A 25,561-nucleotide genomic window follows, 5' to 3' on the forward strand; every position below is an offset into this window, starting at 1 on the left:
GAGGATCTGTCAGGAGCTGCCAGCTCCATCACGCAGGGAGAGGAGTTGGATGGGGAAGGAGGAGAGCAGAGCCCCGGCAGTGGTGGAGCGGGGCGTAATGCCTGCGCTGGGTGATCCGGATGGGCCAAGTGGGAAGGAGAATGGGCCCTAAGTGGTGCTTCTCTCTCCTTAGCGTTCTCAAGGCACACAACATAATTTCAGTTGTATTAACTTTTGCAGAGTAATTAATTTGAATAGAGTGATGCAGCCACGAAACTGTTGTAATTAGAGTCTTCTTCAGTTGATTTGAGAAGGGCGAAAGCTTTGCCTTAGATTAAATGCATATGTTCACATAAATACTTGGTTGTACAGTCTTTATTAGCTACTTAATAAGATGGTAATGACGGCTGAAACTTGAAATAACTCTTAGAGGACACTTGGTTTCCGAGCACCTGCTGCACAGACTATGCCTGCTCTGTGGTTTGGGATACTTTTCTCCCTGTAAGCTCTTTTCTCACTGCTACTAGAGCATCAGTGGGAGTGATAGTGGTCTGAGTCAGAAAAAGCCATGAGTTCTCCTGGGTACAGTGTGGTGCTTATTCCCTCTGTGAGGGGAATATCCTCCTCCGCCCATTCCTCACCAGCATTTAACTAATTTAAGCAACAGTTGGCTGAGTGGGTCAGGATCATCTACCCAGTGAGAAAGGAAGCTTCTAACTGAGGGGATGGCTACATGAGCAAGTTAGTGCAATCCTTGCTTACACTGGTTGCCCATGCGTATGTACACACACTCTGGCTGTGGCATGTGAGAGGTAGCTAAATCTTCCCTAGAAATGGGAGAAGTTACCTGACTGTGAGCAGGAGGTCAGCACACGTGTAGAGGCACCAAGAACAGTAACTTGACTTTGTAGCTGGACCATGACTTCACACAGGAGGCGCAGGACAGTCTCTCCAAGATCCATAAAGAAGCTTGTATGGGTATATCTCTTCCTAGAGCTGTAAAGCTAAAATGTTTCTCAAACAAAGATATTAGTCAGATATTGATCTTAATGGCTGCTGTTGGCCAGTGAAAGGTGTCAGACTGACAACAGCAAGGAAATATTGCCTCCTAATGCATCATAGAGGCATAAATGAGCATCATAGCACATAAATGATCTTCAGATACCCACCATCTTGTCTGCGTGTGCTAGAAGGAGCTCCTTTAGAGCCTTCAGTCCATGGCTCCTTTCTGCTAAGCCCATTTCCAACTGGGATCACTTTTGAAGGTTTCTTTTACAGTGTGGATACCTATCTGCTAGGAACTGGACCGATACCAGCACCTCATTTCAGATGAACAGATGGTAATGACTTTCAGCCACTTCAGACCTGGGCAGACTCCAGCTAGTGACCTATTTTATAGTCTTGGCTGTTTCCCTAAACATCACAATGTCTCCCAGATAGACGCTATCCCAGCTATGTAGGTTAAAGCTAGAAACACCATTGGTGTTTCAAGCGTGCACGATGACTGCTGTTGGCGTGACATTGCCCTCACAGTTACAACAAGAGAGCCTGTTTTTTATAACACTTCCACAGCAGGCACTATTCATGCTCCTCACTTGCTGGTGACTCTCTGCATCAGGGCATTTGTGCCCCCAGTATGTCTAAGAACCAAATGAGCCTTCCTGTATTTTCATGGTTGGTGCTTGTTTCTGCTCAGAAACATTTTACGTTTTGGACTAATTAGCTTATAAAGGCATTTAAATGGCAATCAATAGATTACATCAATTCCCTTTTGGCTTTCAAAGGGCGCTCATCCATATTGAGAAGAAAGAACCTCTCCTTAGATATTTATTAACATACAGTCTCAGATTAAGGAGTCCAAAATACCTCTTTCTCTTTCTTGAAAACTGGCAAAGGCCTGTACTACAAAGCAATTTCAAATCACTAAGCTACTACTTTTAAGGGTGTATCTGTTAGAATTAACATCTTCTAATACATTCAATTAAAGCTTCAGCATATCTGAGCAGCTCATCAAATCAATATAACACCATTTAATCCAAATTCAGCACTGAGCCTAAGTATAATACCACAGTCTTAATAGGTTTCACACCTCCAATATGCATATATTCAGAAGGCATGACCTTTACAACCAATTAGTAATTCTTATGTAAACTTGGCTGTATTTAAACTTCAGTAGAAGCAGAATGTGTTTCTAGACATTTAGAAATATAAATTGCTTGCTCTTGAATTTGTGGTGGTTTCTTTTAATTGATAGCAGATATCTGTGTTAAGAGGCTTCTGTAAAATAACTTGCAAAGTATGTGTTTGATCATTGACAAACACAGCTGACCCGCTAGTACACTTTACTGAAAACCTGAAATTTCAGAAAGTGTCCTCAAAATTGATGTGATGTGACAAGGCTTTACAGGTTGAAATACTGAGGCAGGTAACATGTAGCAAGATCGTGCATTAGGTCCTTCTCCCTTTTGTGGGAAATTGAAGGCAGCTCATATCACACCATTACCAATGTAGTTAATCACCGTTAACTAAAACTAAGGAAAAAGGAGGCCTCAAAGGACTGATATTTTATTGTAGAACTTTGTCTTTTTCTCAGCAATAGTTTCACGGATATCCCTGTGGTTCCTCCTCTTAGAGTTGGCTACTCCTACCTGGCACTGATGTTCATGAGTATTGGATGGAGAGTTTGACACTGACATTGCTTCTGCTGTCGATAAAGACTTTAGGCTCAGTGCCTGGAGGAGTCAAACAGGCTGACAGCCTTCAAGCACAGCTTAGATACTTCAGATATTACTTTTAGGAATTTTTTGCAACACGGTACAAAATTCACAGCTAAGGCCAAAGTCTGCATTGCTTCAGGACACATGGGAGTGATAGCTGACTTGAGGACACGGAGGAGTCTGCACATGCTTTCCTTGTGCCTCCTGTGTGAAGGCTTCACTTCTCATTGCACTTGGATAGCCTGCCCAGACACTTCAATAATGCTTTGCTCTTAATTAATGTTTTGCGAGAAGGTGATACTGTTCTTTTACGCCTTTGTGGGCACATTCAGCAGTTGAAATTCCTCTTCATCAGTTTTCTCAAAAAGTGGTTGTTTCCAAACCAGGTTCAGATGTGAGGCCTTTCTGGACTTCGTATATACACAAAATATGATATAAACCTACCATTTTTAGGACACAGGAAGTCACGTTAAGGATGGCCCCTAAGATGGTCCCCCTTTTTCTCTCTTCTTGGTTTCATCAAGTCTGAACAGTTCAGCAAGAGCAGATAGAAAAGCACGAGATGCCCTGGCAAGAGGCTTTGTGTTTCTGTCTGCAGCTCTGGTTGCCCATGCTGAGGAAAGGCGCTTTGACATGGAAACAGGTACCAGAAAAAGCATGTAAATATGGTAAGGGGACTGGTGAGGTACCTCGTGAAAAGAACTTTAAGTACAACTTGTTTAGCTGGTAAAACTAAAGCTGATACGGAAAACCGCTTGTTCAAAAGAAAAGAAAAAACCACCAGGCACATTAGCACCAAAGCAGAAAATAAACATTTATCTGGAAAAAACAGCGAAAGAACAAATGAACGGATTGACCCCCAATTCCTTGGAAATTAAAAAAACGTTCCTTAAACCCATCAAAAGGATTTTGGAATACCTTCCACTAAAAGCACTTGGGGTAACTAAAACCTCCTCTGCTGTTCAGGCAGTGCTTTATGACGGGCTGCGGGAGGTGGGGCTGCGGTGGCACCGGTGACACCGGCGGGTCCCTCCCGGCTCCAGAGAGCAAACTGCCGCTGGCTCCCACCCCAGCTGGCAGCGAGCAGAGAGGACTCCCCGTTACGGTCCCTCCCGCGGGCCCTCGGTAAGGGCAGGCTGTGGCAGCCGAGGCACAGCACCATCCCAGACCCGTTAGGGCGAGAGGGAGAAATAATGACCGTAATGCGTTCTGAAGCACTAGCATGTTACACCCAGTTGTAAGATAAAGAGCTCATTGCTTTCCTCTGATGATAAGGTTGTGTGAAGACAAGAGGTAAGGGAAATAAATTCTACCAGCAAGCGGTTTAGGTAAGGAAAAGCCTTGAATTATGAACCAATAGCTGCCGTGCAATTCTTATGCATTCTGTGCAATCAAACGATATTGAGATCATCATTAGAGCCTATTAAAAACACCATAGTGAACTCTGTGCATGCAGCGCTAAGGGTTTCATCTGTAGTTAAACTCTTTGATTTTTAATTTCAGAATTACTTTGCTAGTGAAGATGAAGGACTTGTTTCTAGCACAGCATTCATACAAATGCTTTGCTTATGCCTTTGGATGAAACTATGATTAGCAGATTTAATCTTTCTGTGTTCTTGGCATCGAGCAAAACAACACAGTCGTCGTAACAAATGCCTGACAAAAATATTGAAGTGTGATTGTATTTATGGGCTTTAAAGAACAGAACATCACAGAAAAGTGATAGCTTCAAATATTAGCTGTGTATATCTTTGATAGGCAACGTGGCAGCGATTAATCAGAAAAAGTACTGTGGTTTAACTGTTTTTCAACACAGAAAGTGTGAAAAACTTATTTGCTCATATATTCTCTCTCCCTTCCCTGTTTGATATAGGTGGGGGTGTGCACAAATGTTAAAAGGTGAATGTATGTGTGCAGAGAGATCACAGCTTCTCCATTGCATGAATGATAGATGGTCTACTTGCGGGGGGGGGTTCTCTTAATCTGTTGAACCTCCTTTCTGCCACATGGCTAACAGGCAGTTTTAAAGACAGCAGGAAATCAAATGTGACATAATTACAAAAGAAATGGTTTCCCATGAAGTGATCTAACGTCTTTAAGCCTATAGATTGGAGAGGAAAATGTATCCTTACGGGAACTAAAATTAACAGCTCATTTGTCATCCACTCCTTGGAAAGGAAACGTTTGGATGGTGCTGGGGTTAAGGTGGCTGAACCATTTTACTAATTCCAGCAGACAAGCCAGGATTTAACGAAGCTTTCAGTCAACACTTAATAACAAATATTTGAACAAATCTCTCCTTTATCTTCAATAACAGATGGCATTTGTCTATCCATCAGCACTACTTGTGTTTGTGGTTTAGGCTTTCCAGCTCACCTATGTCTCGATACTGCTCAGAAGTCGATCTCTAAGAACAGGGTTGCCAGCTGCACTACAGAGGTGAACAGTTTCCTTGGGTCAGGCAGCGCATGTGGATGCAGCCCATGGTGAAGCCTGGCACAGCAGCTAGCAGCGGGTTAACGCCGTAACTGTGTCTGCACCACAGAGGGAAGCAGAGAGCACCTCAGGGAAAAAATCACTTGCTGTTTGAATGCTCTACTTTTTGGAGAGCAGCTCTATGATAATGATAATGACATTACTCAAGACAGCGAGGACCCTGGTTTTTCAAGTCTCTCCTACTTTACGTAATGCTGCTGTGTCACATTAATACGTGCTTGTTAGGGATTCATTTAAAATATATGGGTGCTGATAAATTACTCAGAGCAGTGCTACTGTTACTTTTGCATAATTAGAAAATACATGAAGGTTTAGGAACTCTAATGATGTGAATATGAAACATCCCCTCTTGCAGTCCACTGGGATTTCTCCATCATTGCCTGTATATTGGCCTACTCTGTCTGGAGCTGCAAACACATTAGACCTGACAGCGTTCAGATCGTGTGCTGCAAACGCCGTTCTCTGTTAATTTATTATGGGCCAAATCCAGAGCAGGGCTGGTGTGCTGCTCAGTTGCCCAGACAAGACTACTCTGCTAAATATGTCACTGCTGGAAAGATGCCCCTTAGCCTGAAGGCTGACGTAATCCATCCCTCTGGCCGGCTCGGGTGCGTGCTGCCTCCTGCTCCCCAGGCAGACAGACAGACAGACAGACACGCTTGCAGAGCACAGCCACAGATCCTCAGCAGTGCCACCCAGCCCCTGTTGTCTCCCCGCGCAGCCTCGCAGTGTGCTTCCTCGGGGTGAGCGCTGGCCGAGCCCTGGCTCTGGCCATGAATCACAGAGGATTTACAAAGGCAGCTTGTCTCTTGGTAAAGACTTCCATTTTAATTTCCCAATCAGTATTGCGACAGGGAGGAATGGATGGCAGCAATAAAGTGAGGCGATGAATATAGGCGTAGTCTGAAGTTCAATGTTGTGCCAGGAAAGGATGTCTTAAAATCTTGATTTACATTCTGCTACTCAGACTGTTACTGACATGGCAGCGACGTCGAGTTACAGCCGGAGTGACTCTTTGCTTGTCTGTTTGTATGAGCGGAGCTCAGTCCAGAAAAGATGTCTGTTAAAGCAGCCACAGCACATTACCTGCCTGCTGCCAAAGCTCGCGTTTTCAAAATGACCGTGATACACAGGAAGAAAGTCTCAAAAGAAAACTCCTACAATATGGTATTATTTTTATAAGATAAAGTTTCTTTTCTAATCGGGCCACTATGTATGTCAGGTGTGGACAAAACAGTAGTGTTGCTGAAGCCTGGAGGGGTTTTTTGCAGGCTGCTTGCCCAGCTGCCTGTTTGCGCAGTGCTGCCATTGACCCTCCTTCCCCACCGCCGCCTCCTCCACGAGCTCCCTGCTGGACTCCCAGTCCTGCTCCAGTCAGGGCAGAAATACTGCCGGTGGGTTGAGAGGGCTGTCTCCGAAAGACAGTAACTGTCCTCACAGCCCTCATACAGGGGTTGTCTCAGTCTTGACTTAGGGGATCCTAGAGGAAAACGGGCAGCCCTGGGGTTTGTGGGCCTGATCCTTCAGCTCTCTGGGCTTCATTTGCCCCAGTTGGGAAAGGAAGATGCCATTTCTAAAGCAGAAGTTACAACGTCATTAATTTGAACAACAAACCAACATGACAATGTCTCCTGTCACAAACTTGACTGTGAAATATTATTATTCACCAGTTCACCCTTTCTTTTACATTTATGGATATGTTATCAAGGATTTGTGTGTTCCTACAAATATACAGACTAGTTTACATACGTATGCTTGAACCTTGCTTATCTGTGGCATCCCACGAATTCATAAACTGTGGGTAGAATTTGGTAGATTTGGGGGTTGGCCTTGCTAAAAGAGAAATGCCCTGTGCATGCTCATGGCATCTGACCTACTTTCTTCTGCCGAGAATGTAATAAAAACAAGAGGATCATGTAATGATGAGATTGATTTTTCTGTCCATATAGGTAAGTAAATTGCTGGCATCACAAGTTATCTGTGGCTAAAAGCTGTGACATTGATCTATTAGACTTTACCCTATGACCTTCATTAAATGACATCTCTGCTTTCATGTCCGCACTTGGGAAAGGGGACTAATGGTGCCCTCTGGCCTTCGTGAGACCTATTTTTACCTCCTCAGTAAAGACCTTGGAAATCTCAGGCAGAGGGACCTTACTACTGATAGTTAGCATGTTCTTATTATTAATGTAGCATCATTAGGCCAGCCTCCATGTGCTCCAGAGCTGGCATTGGGCTGAGGGCTCTGACCACTGTCACTCGCTCCTCCCAGAGGCAGCTGTGGCAGGGGTGACTCGACATCAGGCTTGCAGGCGAGCGGAAAGGCATCAAATCAAAGCCTTATCCAAGAGACGAAGACAGTGGTAGCCACTCCGTTGCAGTTTGCCATATTGAAAGTCCAAGAAAGCAATCGCCTAAAACCGATGGATCTCAAAGTGATCCAGCGGTGGTACCAAGGCAGTCTTCTGGCATTTTTTCACTCCTGTTTAGTAACTTGCTTTTTAATGGTTCATAAGCTACTGGATTCATTAGCTGCTGTAGAAGAGCTAATTGCACACATGGAAGAAAAGCAATGAGTGATGATAATGAAGCTAAGGTTCACACTTAACTGCCTAAGTTCATATCAGTGAGGTGTGCATCTATATAAAGGCAGCATGTATTATTCAGATTAAATACCTGCACTGTTTTTAGTACGGACCTTTGTGTTTTGTATCAGCAACATCTGTCTGACTTACGGCTATAAATTTCCCTTGTTAAAGAGCTATAAATTGGTCATAGGGCTGGTGTAGCAGAGGAGTGTGTTAACTCTGCTGCTTTAGGTCCTTTATCAATGTCTCTGCCTACCTTTGTGTGCGTGCCGTGGTCAGGATGCTCCGTCCACTTTGCACTTGTCTCACTCTCGTCTGCTGCACTTCCCTGTTGGATTTACTGCATTTCAATGTATGCTGGCCTGCTCCAAAGTATATTAAAGTTTACATAGCTGAGCCCAGCCCTGAGACCAGGCAGCTGTAACTGGCTTCCTTCTGGGTCTTCTCCCTCTCCAGTATGCCCGTTCCATTTCTTACACTGATATTGCCCAGCATGAAACGTTCTCCTGTGCTTCCTTATGCCCAGCTCCTGGATTACTGGAAGGACCTTGTCCCTTTCTCTCCTCCCTCTTTTTTTTTAAGCTAGTTTATCACTCTCTTAGTTTTGAAGACAGAGGTAAAAAATTAAACATTAGTATAATCTAAAATTTTGAACATACAGCGTAAAAAAGGGAGAATATGTAAATGAATTTTAAAAGTAAAATTGATTTGGGTGAATTTGGCTCATGACTGGATGATCAGCAATAATCACCTATAAGAGAACATGTTGAGCTTGACTGCTGGGAAATAATTTCCTGGTGCCTGTCATAAGAAACAAAGGATCATTTTGGTCATTTTAGTAAAATACCCCAACGGGGTGCATGAGGCGGGCGTTTTGAAGAAGACCTGGAGGTTGCGGAGAAGGTGGCAGAGAGGGCAAAATGTTCTAAAATAGGCAAAGGGCATCCCTGTAACATACGTTAACTATAGAGGAAAAATGCTCTTTCTTTCAAATACAATAGCTTCACTGCTACTCAGTAGTGGAGGAGGTGACGCAATGTCACTTTTAGCAGAAGGATGAGACAGATGTCTGCAGAGGGGGAAAGGTGATTTGGTCAATGGGAGAAGGCTTCAGTCGCAGAGATGTTTTAGAGCTAAATTTAACCAATGTCAAGGAATCGTCCAAGATGGGCTGGATTTTGCAGTATATCTCTAGGCGGTTTGGGATGTGCAAAAGTGAAACCAAGGCATCTGGTCCCGCTCAGCTGGAGCCAAGTTTGCAGGTGCTGGGGTTTTGTTGTTGTTGAATGGATTGAAGAAATAAGCACAACTGAAAGGTAAACCTGCCTCCTTCCCGCTGCCCTGTAACACGTGCCCAGCCCTGTCCAGCTGCGCTTCTTGATGCTATGGCACACTGTGGCTTTCTTTGATTTTTCATTTCAGTACTGGAGCCAACCGCACATCAAAACTAGGAGAATTAGAATGAAAGACGGTGTTAAAATTGTGGCCTGATTCAAGCGGCACCTGCTTTTAAAATGAATGCATTGCTACCCATAAGCAATGTGTATTTAGGTACCGGTTAGTAACGGGCCAAGTGAAGTGACTTTTCAGCGTGAGAGCTGCTGGCTTTGCTGACACAAAAGGGAGCTGCCTGCACCCTTGCGCCGAGGTGTGTGTGGTTCATACTTCTGCATAAACATCTCCAAATAAAGAAAAAAGCCAGCACTATTGACAAAGCAAAGGCCAGCTCTATTTATATCTGCAGTAAGGCTGCGATAATGAAAAGATGCTTTAATGTGTCCCAAGGCCTAGATGAAACACTGAAAATGTTGCTTTTAAGAAAAAAAATGATAATAATATCCCCTTGAAATCCCGAGGAAATGTGTGTGACGGACTTCTTGAGAGCAATATCAAAGAACTGAAATAGGAGTTGCAGAGCATAGGGAGTTACTGCAGTTATGGGCTTTGAATTGGTTTAAATCTTTGCTTTTAAGCTTTTTTCCTAAATATCTCTTTAAAAGTAACACTTTAATGAGAGGGAAAATGTTTTACTGCCGCTGAACTCTAGCAGCAGTGCAGATCTGTCAGACCTTACCTTATTTTGGAGTGTAAATCCTTTCTCTATGGTTGCTCCTGCTGTCTGGCCCCTCTCGCAGGTGTCAGACTCCTGGGGGGGCATGCAGGCGCTGGCAGGGGCTGGGAGGGGCGGCGTGAACGTCTGCAGAGGAGGACAGATGGGTGAAAATGTTCTTTCAGCACAGGATTTGTAGCTTTAGAGTTAGAAAGAAAAGAAATTTTCCTTTTCTGAAAGTATTTTAGGGGCTTCTGGTGTTTTTTTTGAGGCAATTGGAAAACTGGAAAAAGGAAAATATTTACTCAAAGTACCGCCTTTCATTTCATCTCGTTGCGTCTTTGACCAGCTTTAGTCAACTGGTCGTTCCATGTCGTTGAGCAGGTGTAAAATATGGCTCCTGGGGCAGAAAACGCCCTTGAGCACTTGTGAACGGGTTTGCAGGTGTCACAGCTCCTCTGGTGGCACTGTCCCTTTCTCTAAGAAGCCTCATCATAAATCATTATTTTGGCCTCATTGTGAATTTAGGGGAACGGCTGCAAAGAGCAGCGCTAACTGAGCAGGACGCAGTGGCCGGAGACTGTCACCTCCCTGGTCCCCGCTCCCGGGACATCCGTGGGTGCTCACCCGGACTCCCCCAGCCAGGCTCTGGCTGCTCCAAAACCAACACGTGCCTGATGCATTTTATTTTAACCTTTCACAGTCAATACCTGCTGTGTTCGTTTCTAGCTTGCATTTTTGTCTACTAGATCAGACAGCTATACTCATTTAGTTAATTTGATAATAACAAGATACTATGAAAATCCCACTTGGCAGAAGAAGAGGTGAGCAGTGATCATATAGAAATGTTCTGATTTTTATTAACCACATCATCTAAAAGAGTTAAATGAAGGGAGCAAACTGTAAAGCTTAAGCTATTTGTTAAAGTTGAAAAGAGATCTGGTTTTGAGTCATGGAATTTGGGTTTTTGAAGCATGAATGATGATATTCACCCTTTGCCCTTGGAGCAAGGAACGTGCTTGCTTTGGGCCATTTGCAGCCCTGAGCGTGCTGTTGGCACTCATCAGATAACTGTTATTATTAACAATGCACAGATGTATTGGCAATTGCTTTTAGGTAGTCAGGCCAGCTGGAAAGAGTATGAAAGAACTTATAAAAGACAGATATTCCAGTGTGAGTTAGAAGATGAAAAGGAAAAGAAATTCTGGTTTATCTGTGTAATTAAAGGCACACTCTGCAGAGGAAAACAAGCAAAAGCCTATGTAGTGCATGCACAATTTTTGAAGGCTAACCACTTTAGCTTGCTGGGAGATGTAAAGAGAAAGAGTAAAGCTGTATTTTTACCTTACTTTTGTCCCTTAGATGCCCATTTGCAAATATAAATGGGCAAGTGCATTTGTATTATTTATGTTAAAAGAAGATGAAGGTTGTAAGGACAAGCACCTTGAAACTAGGACACACCAGAAATGCCATTGCTCACGCAGTCTCTGTGTTGGCCAGCCAGGCTGTTTCTGTTACCTTTCTGTGTGAGGGAGCTGTACAAGAAGAGCAGACAGCCACCACCTCCCGGCACCTCTGGTAGCCCTGGGGTCCCCACGGCCCCTCCGGCGGGTGCCTGGGAGAGGTGCTGTGCCCTGGGCAGCTCCCGGCAGGGAAGGAGGTGTGAAAATGCCCACGTGCATCAAGGGGGTTGTTGGAAAAGCGGGAGACCCAGGTCAGTGTGCTTGGAGAGGGCGCCTCAGGTAATGGGTGATAAAGCAGCTAGCAGCGTGTTTTAGCTGCTGGCCCATGGGTGCCTGTAGTGGGTGGACCCTGGCCAGATGCCAGGTGCCCACCAAAGCCGCTCTATCACTCCCCCTCCTCAACTGGACAGGGGGAGAAAATAAAACGAAAGGCTCGTAGGTCGAGATAAGGGCAGTTTAATAAAGCAGAAGCAAAGGTCGTGCGCGAAAGCAAAGGAAAACAAAAGATTTTATTCTCTGCTTCCCATCAGCAGGCGATGTTCAGCCACTTCCCGGGAAGCAGGGTTTTAGTACGCGTAGTGGTTGCTCCGGAAGACAAACGTAAACAAACGAATGCCCCCACTTCCTCCTCCTCCCCCTAGCTTTTATACTGAGCAGACGTCATATGGTATGGAATATCCCTTTGGTCAGGTTGGGTCAGCTGTCCTGGCTGTGTCCCCTCCCAAGATCTTGCCCACCCCCAGCCTACTGGTGGGGGGGCAATGTTGGAGAGACAGCCTCGATGCTGTGTGAGCACTGCTCAGCAGTAGCCAAAACCCTGGTGTGTTATCAACACTGTTCTAGCTACCGATACAGAGCACAGCACTATGAGGGCTGCTGTGGGGAAAATTAACTCCATCTCAGCTAGACCCAATACAGTGCCTGACCAAGAGCCCCAGTGAGACATCTCTCCTTGGGCAGGACCCATGGTCCCGCTGTCGGCTGGAGCTCGGAGCTGCCCCTGTCCAAACCCAACTGTCTGAGGCTGGCAGAGGCAGCGAGGCAGTGCTGTGCGGTGCCGGCGCAGGGCAGCCAGCACACGCTCCCCGCCAGAAGCTGGGCTGCCGTGCTTCTCCCCGCAGCTTCAGAGCCGCTGTCCTCAGCTCGGGTTATTCAGTGTCTACTGTTGCAGGGGGAAGCCAGGAAAATCCCCTGATTCCTTCTTTTACCTGCGTAAGGACGATTTCAGACGCCATTTATATCCCCCTTCCTCGCACCACTTCTTCACTCCTGATGCTGGACGAAGGAAGCCATATAGCCCATCTTTAGCCGAGAAATGCTCTCAGTTGAAATCCCTCTTGCTTGTTTTTCGCACCCCACCACCCAGCCAGCTCCTAACGAAGCTGCGCTGTATTGTTTTCTCTCTGATTTCCTATTGTCAATTGCGCTGATTTTAATTGGTTTGCATTTTCAGTTGTTTTTCAGCTCATCAGGAAGGATAATTAAAATAAACTCTTGCCCTCCGTGCTCCTCTCCATCCGTCGTAGCAACACTAGCTGAGCATGTTAATCTGAAGAACGGTGAAGGCAGGGCTTACTCCCTGTGAAATGTTTAGAAGCAGGTTGTTAAGCATTACGTTATTCAAAACACATTAAATTGTCCTGAATGAAGAGGAAACGTGTCTCAATCATCAAGCTGATGGACATTAACAGTCTTCTGCCACAAGTTTGTTAAATTTGAACTAGATTTAGCTACTGCCTGCCTCATTCCCATTCTGCAAGGAAAGCTGTGGACAGGAAACTGGCAAGGAGTAGGAGGCATAAATTCGAGATACCCACAGCTTGGACCGAAAGCCTTATATAAATCCTTTTTGGTTTTCTAGGCTTTAGAGAAATACAGTTGGCATTACTGCCTTCTGTCGACCAAGCAGGAAAGTTTAACCAGTTGTCCAGGATACAAATGCTTCAGAGTCTGGAGGTGGCTTTAAGATCTGGGAGAGAGTGAAATGTTACTGGTGGGGAAGAGGGAGAAGGAGAAGTAACACATTTCTCAACATTTCCAGGTTTACAAAACCTGTATGCTGAGCTAGAGGCTGTTAGGATTGGCTCAGTCTCAAAATGAGGAAAACAGGAAAAAATACATATATACATGACACGCAAGCAGTTAACCAGCAATTTTTTCAGCTTATTGCTAATATTTGTGTTTGCTATCTTTTAGGAAAATGTGAAACTGAATTTTGAAAGTTTGACTACTGATTCATAAAGGATTTTGTAATTATTATTTATATCCCAACGACTATTAGAAGCCACTAGAGCTGTCCTGATCTCCTGTATCCCAGACTTGCCATCACCCCTGTGAAAAGCAGACTCCTGCCTTGCTGGGAACTTGTAATAAGCAAATGTCGGTGTTTCCTAGGTGCGAGTTAGCACAAAAACCAATGCTGAGGATTTGTGCAAAGAGGAGAGTCTTCTTTTGCATCTGTTGGCCGTGATGGATGAGCTAGGATTTAACATCCTCCCTCTGGTTCAGTAGCAGAGCAGCATGCAGGAGGATAAACCCACCGCAGAGCAGGAGCCGAGGCGCTGGGACGGGCACGCACCGTTTCTCATTCTGACTGCCAGGCTGCCAATTACATGGCAATTAGTAGAATAAATGTCTGAGATATGTTTTCCCCTCCCCAACCATTTTATGGTTTGGTCATTGTTCGGGGGGCAATGTCTCTCTCCGAGCTACCTTGACTTTTTTATTTGTTAGCCTTAATCAGTTATAGGGTGTTAATTATACCTCTAAGCCGACTAAGCCCAAGGAGCTCCGTCTTGTGCCCTTGCCAACGTGGCTCTTCATTTCCCTCCTTTCGTCTCTCCCAGAGGTCAAAAATAGCCGTCTACGAGAAAATGTGGTCGTACATGAAGTCGGCTGAGCCCTCAGTGTTCACCAAAACGACGGCGGACGGGGTGGCGAGGGTGCGGAAGTCGAAGGGGAAGTTTGCCTTCCTGCTGGAGTCGACGATGAACGAGTACATTGAGCAGCGCAAGCCCTGCGACACCATGAAAGTTGGCGGCAACCTGGATTCCAAGGGCTATGGTGTAGCAACCCCCAAAGGCTCAGCATTAAGGTGGGTGGAATAATATAACAATATCCATGTTGTTATAGTATTCCACCTACCCTGATGTATTGTGTTGTCATTTTCTTTCTTGTGGATTTTGAGGTAACTTTAAAGTTTAAAATCTTCAATATTCCATGGAGTTAAATAAGACGGTAAATTATGGTTTCGTTTATTTAATGCATCCATTTTTTTTAGTGTTCTCTTCGTGTTGTCCTTTCTGATTGTTTGTTGCTGTTTTAATTTTACAGTTCAATGGCTTTTTCAATTGAAATGGTAAAAGCCGAGTTAACCTGCCATATGTGACGAATGTTAACTGCATGATGTGGTGTTCTTGTTACTTTTTTTCTCAAAGACGATTTCCCCATCCCGCACACTTCAGTTTTGAGCAAATGTTATCCTCCATGCCACCTTCCAATATTTAACCCTGTATTTGCTGTACAGACATTTTGATAGCTCCACGTTCTGTGAAATTTTAGCCAATTTGTCCTCTTGTGCTCCTTTTTTTATACGTTACGATTTCCTAAGCATTTGTGCATTTTTTCTTACAAGTTATGTTTTATCGTTTCAAGAAATGCTGTTAACCTGGCAGTATTAAAACTGAATGAGCAAGGCCTCTTGGACAAATTGAAAAACAAATGGTGGTACGACAAAGGAGAGTGCGGCAGCGGGGGAGGTGACTCCAAGGTCAGCCTCAATGTCACCACAATCGGGTACCTTAGCAAAGAGTAATCGGCAAGGCTGTTATTTTACTTCTCAAGAAAAAAAAAAAAACACAACAAAAAAGAATGCAGATTAAAACCATTTGAATAATTGTGGTGGGGGAAAAAAAAGCCATTTGCTTGCCCAGTAGCTCTTTCAAAGAAATGGTCTTATTTAATATCATCAACAGGCTTGGTCAAGCTTGGAAACCTTATTTAACTAACAGATAGAAAGTCCAGTATTGGTGGGACCTACGCAGAGCAAATCAGTACTTGTAACTGTACAAGAAACCAGTGATCACATCTGGCCGCCATACTAACCCCTGAGGACGAGGCTTCAGTCCTTCTCCATGATTTAGCTGTGATGTAGAGTGGTTTTTGAGAGGGTTTTTTTCACCGGGGTCGGCTGTGCCAGCACAGACCCGGAGGCCAGAGGGCTCCCTTCTCCTTTGCTCTTTCGGGGAGGGCTCAAGCGAACGAGTACCAGCACGCGCTGCTTTGCTGGCCTGAACTGGTGCCACCGGAGCCCCTGGGAGGAACTCTGGTCTCTGGAGAAGAGCTGCTTGGGTGGGTCTGTAGCTCAGGGAGAGAAAGGGTGGCTGCTCATCCAGTTGCAGCGTGGGGTCAAGAGATGAGTCAAGCAACGGTCATAGCAAAGACATAATGTTAAGCAGAGATGGTAGTCACCCATTAATGGTAAAATAATAGCAATATCGGTAATGTATAAGGAGCTAGAGCTTGCAATAGGCGAAGCTGAAATGAGAGAGGTTGCTTGCAAGAGGGAAGTGTATTGATGCACTGAACTGGAAATGAATCTTAAGGAAAGAGGTTTTGGTAGTTTTGCCTGGAATATTCAAATGTCACCTTCTGTACGCCACTGACCAGTCTCTGCACACACCTGTGCAGGAGCACTGCCTCTGTGCTTGCTGTGCTTTTGAAACAGATGTGGATTAAAATCCTAGCTCCAGTGACAGCAGTGGCAAAGCCGTCACTGCTTTCTGCTGAGCTGAGGCCTCCCCCAGTCTTCCAGGCAGCCTGTACGGTAGCGAGACTTTCCAAGTTGCTTTAATGAGCTTGTGTATTGCAAAAGTTAACTAGTGTGCTTTCATTTTGCCAACCTTACTCTGTAAAACTGGCAGTTTCTGCAGTCTTTAACCTGGTGAGGAGAAGCTGTAGCAAGAGTAGGCTGGGTACTGTTGGTCACCTTGGGTACAGGAATTACAAGAAAATTAATTTAAAATACTTTGTTATACTGAAAAGTACTGAGATTAATTTTCATAGTGACACTCTCCTACAGCTAGTAAAACCAGTTCCTTAAGGAACAATAACTCCTAATCTCTCTTATAAAAATGCTTCAGCTTTGGTCCAAAACCAATAATAACAGTATTTTCAGTAAACTGCAGTTTTGGACAATTACTGCAAATTACTGATGCATTCTATTAATAAGAGTTGCTTACAGTTGGCTACGTAGGAAGTTACTCACCTACTCATCTCTGATGTTAGCAAAAGCCACTGTGTAATAATAAAGGAAGGAAAAGCTCTTGAATCCAGATTTGTTCAATAACTGGAGGTCTGCAGTGCTCAGCAGCAGCAGCAGCCTGGAGACGAGCGTGAGCTTTTTTATGCTTTTTAGCTCTGCTGCTCATCCTTCACGCAACATTTTTCTAAAATGTTACACTTGCCAGTATATTAAATGTTTAATATTCTCCTGGGATCTAGCACCGCATTGTCTAATGCTGCCTCCATGAAAGAAAACTCTTTGTACAAACCAGCTTCAATGAACTTCATTGCTTCGAGTTCATTGAATTAAACCCAGCCAACTAATGCTTACAGCCCTAAGGAAACTAAAAAGGATTTTTAAAATGGTTGTAATTAGGGCAGGGCCATCGTTCTATTTTCGCTTGTGCTGCAAGACCTTTTACAAAGAGCGATACCATCCATTAGCAAGCCCTTGGCCCTGGTCAGTGGATGTTAAGGGAGTGGAGTGAGGTGTGCCGTGATACCATGGATAGGTGTCCAGTGAAGAGGGAGGGGGAGCAAACACGATGACGCGTGTTTTGCTCTTTTAATCCATAAATCACAAAGCGCTGTCTTTCCGCAGTTTGTCATAACACGCTGTGATGAAGGACTACTTGTTTGTTTGAGCTACAGACGTCGGCTCTCGGGGCCACGGCTCAGCCAGCAGAAGTCCCCAGGGAGGAGAACATGGCTTGGAGAAGATCTCCCACAGAAGACTAAGCTAGGGGAGGCGGGGAAGGGGTTAGTTGTTGTTTCTAGAGATGCTGTAAATCAAAGGGCTTTTTTGTTATGAAGTGGCTTTTCTTTTGAGGTAGTGCTTTGTAGGCACTGAATGCTGCAGGCTGCGATGCCACGGCGTTGCGGCAGACGGGCAGATGCCTTCCCAGCAGCACACCCCCCCACCGTCAGCCAGGCTGTGCCCCAGCCCCGCGGAGCCCCGTCACCCTCTCGGGGAAGGCGAGCACTGGTGCTGCCCTCCAGGCACTATGGCCCCGACAGTCTCGCTGGCCTCTCTCTCCTCCTCTTCATCCTCCCACCAGAAGCCTGAGTTGCCCTCGTCATCTCATCCCATCTCTCCGGTTAATTGTTTATATGAGCACGGCTTCATTTATAGAGCATTTCAGAGGAGTCACTTCAAAACTGTTCTTTTTTTCCCTTTTCCCTTAAAGGAGGTGGGGGGAATTGAATCAGAGAGGACGGGGAGGTGAAGGTGCCTCAGGTGGAGATGCAGACCTTGCACCCCGTCACACAGCGCGGCAGGGGGACCATTACTCACTTGGGGCAGCTCTCTCTACCGGCTAAGCTGACAGACCACCTCTCTCAGCTTCACCAGTAGAGACCCAGGCTTGGGACATCGCCGCCCTGAGTTTGTAATCAGCCGCTTCCTACCTACTGCCAACGAGTTGTCTGTAGCTGTGAGTCGTTGCAGACTGATGGTGCCGGTTTCTTAAGCTGAATTCCTCTGTGCAATCTGATATTCCAGCTTGCACTGAAAGCCAGAGGTAAGTATGCAGCCTGTTTGCTTGTGCCGGTGCCCATTGTTGTACCGCAAAGGACCCAGTCACCCAGAAAATGCCCTCCCATGCTCATCCTCCCTGCGGTTTAGCATGCGGTTTGCCTGTACTTGAAGATGAATGATTCTGAGTTGTGAGTTCACCTCTTGTTATCGTATCTTCATCACCATTGGAAAATTAAACAGTGACTTCAGATTTCGCAAGGATTTTGAGTCTTGCAGCAGGAAAAAGAAAAGGTATTCAACTGACTTTCTCCAAGTTTTTTAATCTGTTCGATTACACAGACTGTAAGGTTAGTCCTGTGAGCATCCCGTGCTCCTGGGGTCCACTTGTAATTTAAGACTAAAGAGATTGTGCTGGTTTAATGAGATTGTTTTAAAGGCCTCAGCTGACATATGTCTCATTTTCAGTGCTACCAGTATATGCCAGTGCTGGTGTGGAGCACAGGGTGGCAGTCTGCCCTGCAGTATCTTGGCTGTTGGTACTGCCCTGGCGAAGGGAGTTACCCCATTTCGGTAGCAGTCCTTATTTAAGAAGTCCGAAGGGGGAACGTGCTCCATCCATACGTAATTTGTCTGTGATGCATGTCAATATGTGTGGGCTGACTTGGCTGGTGCAGACATTCTGGTACATGCATCAAAATTTGTTCTCTTAGCTCTCCTAAATGAGTGTGAATTTAGTTTCATCAGTTGGATTCATGGCAAAATTATACCGTCTTCAAATTCTCTTATACATGTGAGCTGAGTTCTCAATCATGAGAGAATGCAAAATAGCAGTTATAAAAAAACCATATTCCAGGAAATATGTTACAGTGTATTACGAGTTTGGAAACTAATTATTTTGTTTATTATACAATCCTATCATCTCAGAGCTGAGTGATGGCTGAATAGGAATTTAACAAGAAATAGACAAAAGGGGATGCAGACGGCAGTAGCAGGCTGAGTGACTTAAGTGAAACTAATTATTCAGTTGCATAGGAACAATTTTCTGCTAAGATGAATTTCTGTAGTTCTGCTGTTGATACATTTCTTGTATTCTTACACCTTAACGGTAACATTTAATGACAACCAACACAGAAGGTGAATGTTTGAATGCAGCATCTCACCAACTTCACATGCCAAGATCACTTGCTAATTATTTGACTTAATTTCTTTAATATATTCTTTTTTAGGCTGATATCTCTTTTGGAGTACATCTGTGAAATGACATGTGATGTAATACGACTTCATTTTTCAGTTGTTTCTTTTTAATCATAGGATTACTTTTCCGGCATGCTAGTTGAGTTCTGCCCTCAGAGCCGTGCTCCATAAAGCGTCGTGTTCCCAAGCCCTCCCGAGCTGTGAGTGTGGCCATTAGCAGACAGGATTTGTTCCCCCATTTCTCTGTGCTATTTTGCTTTGATACATTTTCAGCACAGCCGTTAGCATTTGCGGCATAATTTTTTTTAAGTGGCATATTTTTAGAAGAAATCTGTTATGCATTATTTTAGATGATACCTGACATCTGAAGAGCACCATTGCCAAACGTGTTGTGCTTTAAAGAGAACACTTGGGGAAATGGCTATCTTAAAAAGATGCAGCACAATTTATTTGAACAATTTGTTTGAAATTATGTTCATCAGCATGAATTTACTTGCCACTCATTCTATAGGCCTGGGTTATGAGCTGGAAAAAGATAAAATGGCTGGTCAGAGCCAGTGATAGTAGCACAGAGCTAATTCATGCTCAGAGCTAGGAAAGTAATACGAAATTATTGTATTGTGCAAATTAGTGACAAAGCAAAATAATACTTTAAAAGGAAGACATCAGACTATTTGTTTAATTGACAGCTATTACTTTATAGCATATTAGGAAATAATAATACTGTGTTTGTTTTTGTGCCAATAATGAAGTCTTAATGCTCTTAGGAGTTCATCGGGGCATCTCGCTTAGAGCATTGCCAAGAAGGGCAGAGAGTTTGCAGAAATGTCTCCGGTTTGTAGAACTGTCTGTGCTGTTGTGCAGATTCTTTGAGGGTATTTTCCTGGGAATGTAACTAGGAGACTCAGAACGAGAATTTGGGACGAGCAGGTTGCCCAGGCTGGGAAGGAGCTGGTGGAGTCAGGGCTGGCATCTAAGAATTGGGAACCATTTTGTTTTGCCTGTATAACCTTTAGCATCGTGAGGACTGGCTTTGCTGCCTTGACGAAGCTGGACCTGAGTGTGCAAGGAAACGTGCTTGTGCAGTGTTAACCACGGCAGAGCCGGGCCTTGTGCAGTGACACCACGTCCTGCCTTTATGGCCACCAGAAATCTTAGAGAAAGGCTTGTGACTCATGCACTCATTTTGGTAATACCTGTGGTGCTTAACAGTTAATTTCCGTAAATTGCTTGCGTGAGTCATTGTATCCTGCATTGTAAGCATCAGTATGGGAAAAGCCGAGGCAGAGCTCCTTGGGACTGGAAAAGGAAAAGGGAAAACCAGCAGCTCGAAGTGGGGCTCCCAGCAGCAGGAGCAAGGTCCTTCCTTTGAACATCTCCCTGGGGGTCTGGGCTTGGCTGTTTCCTCTTTAATGGTAACTGCTGTCACTTAACATACAAAGGGAAAAGTAAATGCCTTTCTTCTTCAAAGCAATTCTGATGTTTCAGCACTGAGCTCACATGGACGCAGGCACTTGTGCTGCTCTGGTGGATCTGTGCTCGTCGGCACTGTAATCGTGGGTCGGACACCTCTAGCTTTATACAAGCGACGTAGCTGTTCTTTGAATGTCTTGTGTAGCCTTTGGACTAAGCAGCACCTACCTGCAGCCTGCTGAGGAGCCCGAGAGCAGGAGTCGTAGAAGAAGCCGTCCCAAGAGGAAAATAAATCATAGAAGACGGGGGGAAAAATGGATGTGTCTAGATGCAAGAGAAAGAGAAGGTGAGGGGATGGCCCGCACGCAAGGTAAGTTGAGTCTCTTGCTCATATCCATCCAGGTTAGAAAGGATCCAGGCAGTAACAGGAAAGATCCACGTTGCTGTTTCAGATATTATAGGTTTGAGTGTGACATTAAGCATCTGCCCTCCCTTATTCTGCCTCCCGATTCGGGTAGCTCTTCCTCCCACCACCTTGCCGCATCTGTACCTCAAATCTGCTGTAAATGAACTACAGTGACTTGTTAGGGCTTGCATTTCCTAATCCAATAGGCATGTGTTATTGCGTTAGCACTTGGCACTTCTATTAAATTATGATCCTGTTAGTACAGAGTTTAATTTGTTTGAGCTACATTTATGAAACATATAAATACTTTCCTAGAGAGAGTACCTGCTGCCAAACACAGGCTGCAAACTCTCTGCAAAGAGTGGAGGAACTTGCAGTCTCGGCTGGTAACATATCTGGCTCCGTGCAGGTGTATTCAGGGTGTACGTGTTACAATGGCATCATGCACCTGTGTATGTCTTCCAAGTTGCACCAAATACAGCATCAGTTAAAACACCTGAATTTAAAATGCATACCTAGTTACCGCAAGGAAAAACCCCACAGATTCCACAAGGATACAGTGGTTGCTCCAACCTGCCTCTAAAAAAAAAGGGCAAGAAGCCTTGAACTGACCAAAAGAACACTATTTATGGAAAAACACAGTAATGAAGAGTAGAACAAAGTTCTGTTATGGAGAACTACCGCAGCTACTAAATACTCAGCAGTAACTAAAAAAACCCATCCCGATAGATCATTTGCACAGCGTTCAAACGGCCATTGCAAAACCTGTGTTCAGCACCCTTTGCAAAGCCTCTCGTTTACAGGCATTTGCCATCAGAGCAGAACTGAAAGCCGGTGTGCCTGTGCAGGAGGTCACTAATGTCCTTTGAGCAGAAGCAATCCTCGCGGCCTGACACACCATGTCAGTCCGGCAGGAGAAGCCACCGCCTGTCTCCATCTCCCACAGTTGCTGGCTCTGCTGCTGGCAACGTCACAGCAGAAACAAATTTTAAAAACTACTTTGTGTTTTTATATTTCGTAGATAAGATTTTTGTCATCCCATGACACCGTTCAGTACCAAAAGGCACAAAAGAGGCAAAATGTGCAGTGACCTCCTGAAGGAGGGTCCCAGCCCAGCTGTCGGTGATGGCCACGGATGAGCCCACAGCCGGCGCTGGCAGCCGGCAAGCTGCAATCCCGGGGTGCTGCTCGCCGGCACCCGGGGCCTCAGCGCCTTGAGCAACGGGAACCACTTCTGGCTCTGCTATTGAGGAAAAACAACGTCCTTCTGCCAGGGGATTTATCGCTGTGCCCGATGCCTCCGAGCACTATCCCAGCCATCAACATGCAGTGTATTTCTTAGGTGGCTGGCGGCTATATGGGGCTTGAGGTACTGAGTTTTAATCTTCTAATTTTGAAAGCTCTGTCTTTTCAAACTAGACAGCTTTCGCTTTTATCACTTCCTCTGCCCACCCATAAAGCATTTCAGTCCCTCAAATGTTAAATCTTGAGGATGTGCAACTGCTGGTAACACAGGGCAGGGAAAAAATGGTGCAGGTCTGACATGGTAGCAAAGAGCAACCAAGCGTTCATTCCTTAAAGAAGAAATGCCTGGTGGTTTTTCCGTGAATATTAAATATTCAGTGTGAAATACAGAAGATCACTTTTTGAGACAGAAGGTAACAAATAGGAATAGTGAGTGACCGTATGTTTTTATGTCTGTATTTTCAGGGCTCTGTTCACTCCTGCTTGAAGTACCAGGTAACTGTAGTCTTTAAACAAACATAGTGAGTTTTAATAACGAGCCCTTTTCCATCCAAAATCTTTCCCATCCCTCACGCGTGGTTGCATAGCAAAACATGAAGTTGTGGCACAGAGACATTGCTAAATTGGTAAATTATGACAGGCAGATAGATCTGATCTCGGAAAGAGCAGAGCACTTGGACAATGCATTCACCCGCAGGTTTTGTATCTAGTCAGAAGTTATTTCAGTAACAAGATCTGACAAAAAGTCCATTCAATAGTTACAGATCAGGCTGGGATTTATAGAGCTTGGGGGAATAAAATGCCTTATTTGATTTCGGTGGGTCTTTAACCTCAAGCAATGCCCTCTAGAGAATAATGCTGGAGTTGGTATCTCTTCCTGGATTGTTTCTATGTTTATATTTTAACGATACCAAGACGGTTGTTAGTGAGATTTTTATGGTATCCTGTCAAATTAAGCAGAGTGCCCAGGCTTGATTTCTGTATTTGTCAGCACCCTGTGCTGCCGTGCGCCCGCGTGGGCCGGCTCGGGGACACGGCAGTGGGCCACTTGCCTTCTGCCCGCTCAGCTACAGTGAGCAGGAGTAGAGGCTCTGTTAGCATCAACTCCCCTTCCTCCCATCAGAGCTGAGCGGGGAAGGCTGGTGATTTGGCGTGATGCGTGGCTTTGATGGGTTTCTCTGCGGTGCTGGATGCGTGGGGCTGAAATCTCGGTGCAAAGCAATGGTGCAGTCCTTCGGGGTCATTCTCCCTGTCCCCTTCAGATATTTACCTCTCAGAGCACGGTAAAGGTGACACTTCCCACATGTCCGCAACAAGCTTCCCACTGTGCTTCCCCTGAAGTTAGTGGAGATTTGCCAGTGATACCAACAGGAACACTGAATTCAGTGTTTTCAGTAGTTTTACCCTAGAGGATTTTAGGAAGCATTTTGAATTAAGAAAATGCTTGTTTATTTGCGCCTTAGTCCGCTTGCCTTTCCTCTGACACTATGAGGTGGATTTTAGAAACCCAAGCATTTAACGTCTAAACTCTTTGATGTTAGAACGTTGTTGGTTGGGTTGTGCTGATGTCAGCGATCCCAGGGATGCTCCAGCCAGCAAGGACAGCTTTGGTCATAAGAGAAAAACAATTCCTGCTGCAGAAGTGAGAGTGCTCTAAGTATGTCAGATTCCTAAATTAAAGGGATTAGGTAAAAATAACAGGGATTAAAAATAAAACAAGTCACAAACCACTTTATAATGTACTAACCAAGACCTGGTACCACCATGGACTTCCGCCTCGTTCACATCACTGGGATTTGGACGGGAGGGGGAAGAGCCCTTTGCAGGGGATGCAGCTCTTGGTCTGACTGCACGGCTCGGCAAGGGCCGCACGCTGCGTCCGAGGGAGGACGTCACACTTCATTAATCTTGCAATCGTCAGAGGGCCGGATTTGCCAGAAACCTCCCATGGCTTTTTGTTGCTCTGATCCCACAAATCACCAATAAACCTGGCCTAGCCAGATATTCGACTGGATTTACAGCTGTTCTGCGCCCGCGCGGTGTGACACAGCCGGAGCCCAGGGGTGTCTTTGGCGCTGGGATGTTGCCTCCCCTGACGTACCCAAACGGCCAGTGCCAGGGTACATTAAAACACAAACAGCTTTGCTGTAAATACTGCATCCCTAGTGATGTGCGCCTGCATTTCCACAGCGCTTCTCCAACCACAGTTATTTGGAAACTGATGTTGTACTGCTGGGAAAAAATGAAAAAGGGCACATTAGCGACCACGCAGGATTTCGCATTGTGGCAGATGCGGTATTAAATATGTGGGGAAGTCACGTCTCTGGCCTTCTGGCCAGACCTGTTAGCAATGGACGAGGCTCCTGTTGGCCGTTTACCGTATGTTTGCAGCCAGCATCCATCTGCCTTGTGAGAAGGATTCCCGTTGCCACTGGCCTTGAAATTCTTAGCTTCATCACTGAGTGAACTCCCTGTCCCTGGGTGAGATGGCACACGTCCCTCCCCAGTGCTGCTGGGGACACAGACGTCCTGCCTGCGTAGCACTGCAGAAGCCACCAAGCCCTCATAAGAGCAGTGGAGCTGCAGCGGTTGGAGCTCTTGCCCGGCAGTTGGCAGCCAGGCATCGCTCCGGGGCTGGGACGCTGATCAGCTCTTCTGCAGCTTGTTCTCTGCTGTCCTGAGCCTCAGCCCGGGGCACGAGTGGAGAAAGGACATTTTCAAGACCAGAGAGGAGCTCTCACTGCTGATGTCATTCTGGTCTTCCTTCAAGCTCACGGGTGATTTCTTCACCCTCTACCCCCCAAAAAAGCTACCTTTGGACTCTCAAGATGCTGCAAGCAACAGTGCTGAGAAGATGCCTCACTGTACCCTGTACACCAAATATTCTACAGAACATCAGAAACCGGCTGCTGATGGGTGGAGGAACACCTGCAGTTTGTAAAACCCAGGTGCCGAAAGGTGCCAGGTCAGCCCTCGGGCAGCCCCATTGCCTGGGAGATTCAGTGCAACCCATGCACTGCCCACCCCGTCCTGCGCAACTCCGAGGCAGCCCTTTCGTTAGTGCTTCGAAGAGCCTTTACACCTTTTCTTTGCAGCTTCCTTTTCTGAAAGATTGCATCTAAAAATTCTAAATTAATTCTGAGCAATGGTTCATCTGGTTTGAGGGAACAGTGTGCTGTCTGCCGTGTTCATTTGCGCTCCTTGGCAATGATCGTTTTTGGGTATAACATTTATATTACATCCATTAAAG

At 45.4% G+C, this 25,561-nt stretch overlaps 1 protein-coding gene across 1 annotated transcript in view; it reads left to right on the forward strand.

Annotated features, from left to right (window-relative positions):
* The window catches only part of GRIA3 (glutamate ionotropic receptor AMPA type subunit 3), a 154,948-nt gene that overhangs the window by 119,506 nt on the left and 9,881 nt on the right, over positions 1-25,561 (forward strand). Inside the window, exons 13-14 of the mRNA XM_050901512.1 lie at positions 14,140-14,387; positions 14,948-15,062. Of these exons, the coding sequence (XP_050757469.1) occupies positions 14,140-14,387; positions 14,948-15,062 (363 nt within the window). The remainder of the gene's footprint in view (positions 1-14,139; positions 14,388-14,947; positions 15,063-25,561) is intronic.

Source organism: Gymnogyps californianus, chromosome 9 (assembly GCF_018139145.2).
Source record: "Gymnogyps californianus isolate 813 chromosome 9, ASM1813914v2, whole genome shotgun sequence".
Lineage (NCBI taxonomy): Eukaryota > Metazoa > Chordata > Aves > Accipitriformes > Cathartidae > Gymnogyps > Gymnogyps californianus.